General features: G+C 33.8%; 1 protein-coding gene across 1 annotated transcript; it reads right to left on the bottom strand.

Moving 5' to 3' along the window:
- Positions 1-2,463: 2,463 nt before the first annotated feature.
- On the bottom strand, positions 2,464-4,152 carry LOC139483140 (uncharacterized). The gene has a single exon (XM_071267175.1). The coding sequence runs from the start codon at positions 4,150-4,152 to the stop codon at positions 2,464-2,466; it is 1,689 nt and encodes a 562-aa protein (XP_071123276.1).
- Positions 4,153-4,904: the final 752 nt, after the last annotated feature.

Raw genomic sequence — 4,904 nt, 5'->3', positions numbered from 1 at the left:
TGTGGTATGATTGCCAATGAGACAACTGTCCACAAGAGACCAAAATGACACAGAAAATAAAGGTCACCGTACGGCCTTCAACAATGAGCAAAGCCCATACCGCATAGTCAGCTATAAAAAGCCCCGATATGACAATGTAAAACAATTCAAACGAGAAAATTGACAGCCTTATTTATATAAAAGTCTTCTTTCTATCAATTTATGACATTTGAACACCGGTATACAACTGTTGTCTATATTCATCTGTCCCTCTAGTATAGCAAAAGAAAATATTAGCGAATAGAAAAATTATCTTTCGACTTCCGTCCATAAAAAAAACAAAACAACAGCTTCAAGAAATATAAATGATTTATAAATTGGTATCCTATAACATATTACCCTTTCTTTCTGCGAGCCTATTCATAAATTGTATTATTGTAATGCCTAACGCTTTTTAAATATATACTGAAAATTTAAACTAATCTTAATCAAAATCAGCTCTAAAAGTGGTGTAGTTTTGTTCAACAGGTTGGTTTAAATATTTTTTCTTATTTTAGATGAATGTCATGATTGGTCCGTATATAAATATATCTTACATGAAATTCACAATGTAAACAATCATGTGACTAATTTGTGTTTAATGCAACAGTGAACAGCAGCCTAGTAATCTATGTGTAGAACAATCACATTGGATAGTATGTTCACAACTATCACTATCAAGTAAACATTATTTGATTGGCATTTTCAATTTTATTCGATTGCAGATAGTATAGCGTCTGGTAAACCGAAAATAAACATAGCTTAATATGGACAAGCTGTTGGGAAAAGCTTTATAATTGTATTCCGAACGATAACTTTTCGTCGAAAAAGGTATATACTAGAATATACAGTTAAAGAAAAACGAAAAAAAATAATACATTTTTGGCGAAAAAGGAACATTCGTTGTTTACGTTCGAACTTAAACCATTTTGTCGAGCGGCTGGCAACATTTTGTCGGGGAAGTGAAACCTAGTTATCACACATTCCGTCGTCGTCGGTGGCATCAAAACCAATTGTATGACAATTGCATGTCATAAGCTTTTTTATGATAAAAAAGTGCAGTATCCAGAGCAAAATTTTGAAAACGTCTTTTGTTTTTTTTTTAAATTTTCTGGGGTATTTTTTTTCAGTGTTTTTTAACGTTATCATTTAAAGCTGAAGTATTTTTTTCAAACAACCATAACTTTGATAAGCGCTTTTTTTATGACTAAGAGATAATGTCCAATGCAAAACGGTCCGAAAATACTTTGATATATAGTTTGTATTTTACTGATGAATGAACCTTTTGTAATTATTTATATGTAGTCTGAAAATTGGACGAAACCTGTTTCAGGATTAAAAAAACAACAACTCTGAAGTAAATAATTATTCGTTTACCATTTTTGTCATATTGGTTTAGTTTTTAGTCGGCAACATTACAAATTTACTTAGCAATATTGCCAGCAAGTCACATGATTTCGCGGAACTCTTTACGACTTTGTTTCTCGGAATAGAAATGTGAAGAGACCAGACAGGATGCTTCTAGTATTGGAAGTTTCAATGACATATACATCATACGAGCTGCTGTTTTGAAACACTATTATTTGTATAATTGACATCAATACTACTAAAATAACGAGATCCAATGTTTTAGCCGGCGTGACGTTAAACCAACGAATTAAAGAACTAAACTTCATATATAACTTAAACAAAACAACGGTTTTGATTAACAATTACACAATTCCAGGGTCTTTTGTTGTCCGCATTTAAAATTACCTATATAAAACATGTTCTGGGTCGAATCCGAGATCGATACATGCAACAGTATAGACAAAACGGTATAGATCACATGTAAACTTCCCGGCAGTTCTATCTCCGACCCGCATACTACTCTAATGATGTAGTAAATAGCAATGAATTCAAGTATCGAAAAGTTTTATAATATTGACGTTGAGACATTGGTAACGAGTCTGTGGACGATCCGAGGCTTCAAGAACTAAAATGTACTTCAGGGTGATTGTGTGTGTGATGACGACTACACGGGTTAACAAGTATTCAGCTATTCAAAAAACTTATACCTCCATATATTATCCAAAGTATTATCACAGAAACCAGACTTAACAAATATTTACTCCAGACGATCGTGTTGTCTACAAAAAACTCCTCAGTGACGCTCGAATCAAAGGGTTAATGTAAAAAAACGTAAGTAATACGTATTTACTTTATATATAAAAGTATTAAACAAAGCAATTATTTTTTATTTGTTCGTATGAAATATTTACAAGATTTATGCATATTGATTTTGTACAGAAATTAGAAATTCATTAAAATATTTTATAAAAAGAAGCACTAAACAAAGCATATAACTTTAAATTTTGTTTGAGATATTCATTTTATCCTATGTTAGCATCTATAAACTTTCAAGAAGCAAAAAACCCAGCTCTACTCACATCCACAGTTGTCAAATTATACAAGACTATACACGAACGCTTTTCCCGCCCTATTTGCTACTAGCATCTTACAACTTGGCCTATCAACATGTATCACTACTGGCCCATTCAGTCCGTTCTCACTAGTCAGTAGCTCCCTATAGGTTTGTCCATTCGAAGAAATAACAACTACATTGTTCGAATATTCCCCTACGACGTACACATTTCCATCTCTATCTACAGATATACCGAAATGAGCATTGAGAACACTTTCATTTTCGAACACCCATTGTACGTTCCCTTGAAAGTCGATGCAAGTTACATTACCGTCATTGCAGTCTGTATAGAAAATGTTGTCTCTGAATGTTGCAACATACGACAAATCAGTTACTTTAGCTTTAGTAACATTGACAATGGAGTCATCATTGAGGTTCCTCGTGTTTATTCCTTCCTTTCCAGCACAATAAATCAACTTGGCGTCACTGTATGCTACTCCAGAGTTTATATTATTAATTTTAAATGTTCTCTTTACTCTCCGTGTTTTTAAGTCAATTATACTTATTTGAAAGGAGTCCTTATAATAACCAGATGTCACAGCAACTACATTATCGCCTATTAATGTTAGATCAAATACCGAGTTGAGGTCTCGAATTTCAAATTCTGGTGAACCATCTGGCTTCAAAATTACAAGATTTTCATTTGTACTGCATGCAAATGCTATTCTACAATCAGACAGCAACGTACATCCAGTGACAAATTCCAGCTTTGCTTCAAATGATTGCAGCAGTGTAGGTATCTTGCTGTCGGTATTAAAAGGTGGTACAGGTACTATCATCTGAGCTTGTTTATCCTTCTGTTTCAGGATTGGTATCTTACATGGATCTGCTGTCACCACGACATCTCCAAATTTCGCAATGGCAGATAGCAGACCTTGCAAGGAGGGATTAATCTGGCATGACACGTCAATTTGGTTCGCACCATCACTTTTGATCATTGATTGAGTGTATTGTTCTTCAATTAAGACATCTTTTTCTATATGTTTCAAAGCAAGAAAAGTTTGTAGATCTGATGCGTACTGTTTTATAATGGCAATATTTGTTTGGTGTTCTGTAATCTCATGTTCTTTATCCATCAATGTCTTTAGTATTCTTCGTATTTTGTTACTTTCTTCTTCCTCTCTTCTTTTCAATTCTTTCAGTATGTCATTTTGAAGCTTATCAAGATGTTGATTAATCTTAGAACGAGTTTCTTGAACCTCTTTCTGAATCTCCCTACTCTTTTTGCCAAGGGACGCCAAATTTTCTTCCTGATTGGTCCTTAGTCTTTTTACATTCGCTGCAACCTCTGACAAAGTTTGTTGTATTTCTGCAAATGCATTTGAAGACTTGATGTGTCGCGTTATGTCATCGAGATCGGTCAAATCTTTGCAATCAGTGTGGGATTCAACTATACATTTCTTGCAACACGGACAATCATGCTTTTTACAAAATAGTTGGTACTTTTGATTATGCTTATCACAATATTGTGCTACTTGTAAAACCTCGGTTGGAAGTTTCTGGTACTCGGTAATAGATACAGTGTCATGATTTCTAGATCCTTTTGAAATACTATGATGGTCTTTACATTCTTCACAAAGTTCTTCATTACATTCTGAACACCAGACAATCGATGGTTCGGTAATGTGGCGATAATCACAGACTCCGCAAACACTCCAGTTACTTGCCATTATTCTGCAAACAAAAAAGATTGCTTTAATATAATTTTATATACTCGTCAACCCTGCTTTATTCTAAGCACTCGTTCGTGATTGTTAAACAAACAATTCATATAAGAGATTTTGCTTTGGGGTTAACTATTTTGAAAATTAATTATATCAGTAGCACAGCTAGACAATTTTTATGTATACGCCCGAATCTCGGGGAGGGGTCTGAGTCCCCCCAAACGGGTTCAGAGGAGAGGATCTTTTGGCACAGCCACTTGTTTTAATCCATTAAAAGATCATGGATAGAAGCAAGGGCATGTGCCTTCTGGTAAAGTGGTTCGAGGGGGCGAAGCCCCTCCCTCTTTGTCATCTCTGGCATTATTGAGAAAAGAACGCAATTTCTGCCATTAAAAGCTCATTGATAGCAAATTATTCTTCATTGACATCTCCACCCTATTTGCAGGGGTTACCCATTAAAAATGTATGCGTTTATTTCGTAAAACAAATTACCCTGTTGAAATTAAGTAAAATATGTTAATCTAAAAATAAAAAAAGAAAGAGAGCTTGTATATACAATTGAATCTAATGCTCATTGATTTTAGAGACATTTGTCCAAATAAACTCATCATAGATACCAGGATTCCAAACCAGTTTTCGCTTAATATATATTTGTAAAGGAAATATGGGGTAAAAAATCAATCCATAAAAATTCTAAAATTTTAGAGATAGTAAAACAAGTCTACATTTTAGTGTCATTTTTAATTATTTTTACTTCA

This window comes from Mytilus edulis, chromosome 7 (assembly GCF_963676685.1).
Source record: "Mytilus edulis chromosome 7, xbMytEdul2.2, whole genome shotgun sequence".
NCBI lineage: Eukaryota > Metazoa > Mollusca > Bivalvia > Mytilida > Mytilidae > Mytilus > Mytilus edulis.
This window is presented reverse-complemented; position numbering and strand designations above follow the sequence as displayed.

Bases quoted from the DNA above. Each gene is read 5' to 3' on its own strand.
- LOC139483140 (XM_071267175.1), bottom strand. From the start codon at position 4,152: ATGGCAAGTAACTGGAGTGTTTGCGGAGTCTGTGATTATCGCCACATT.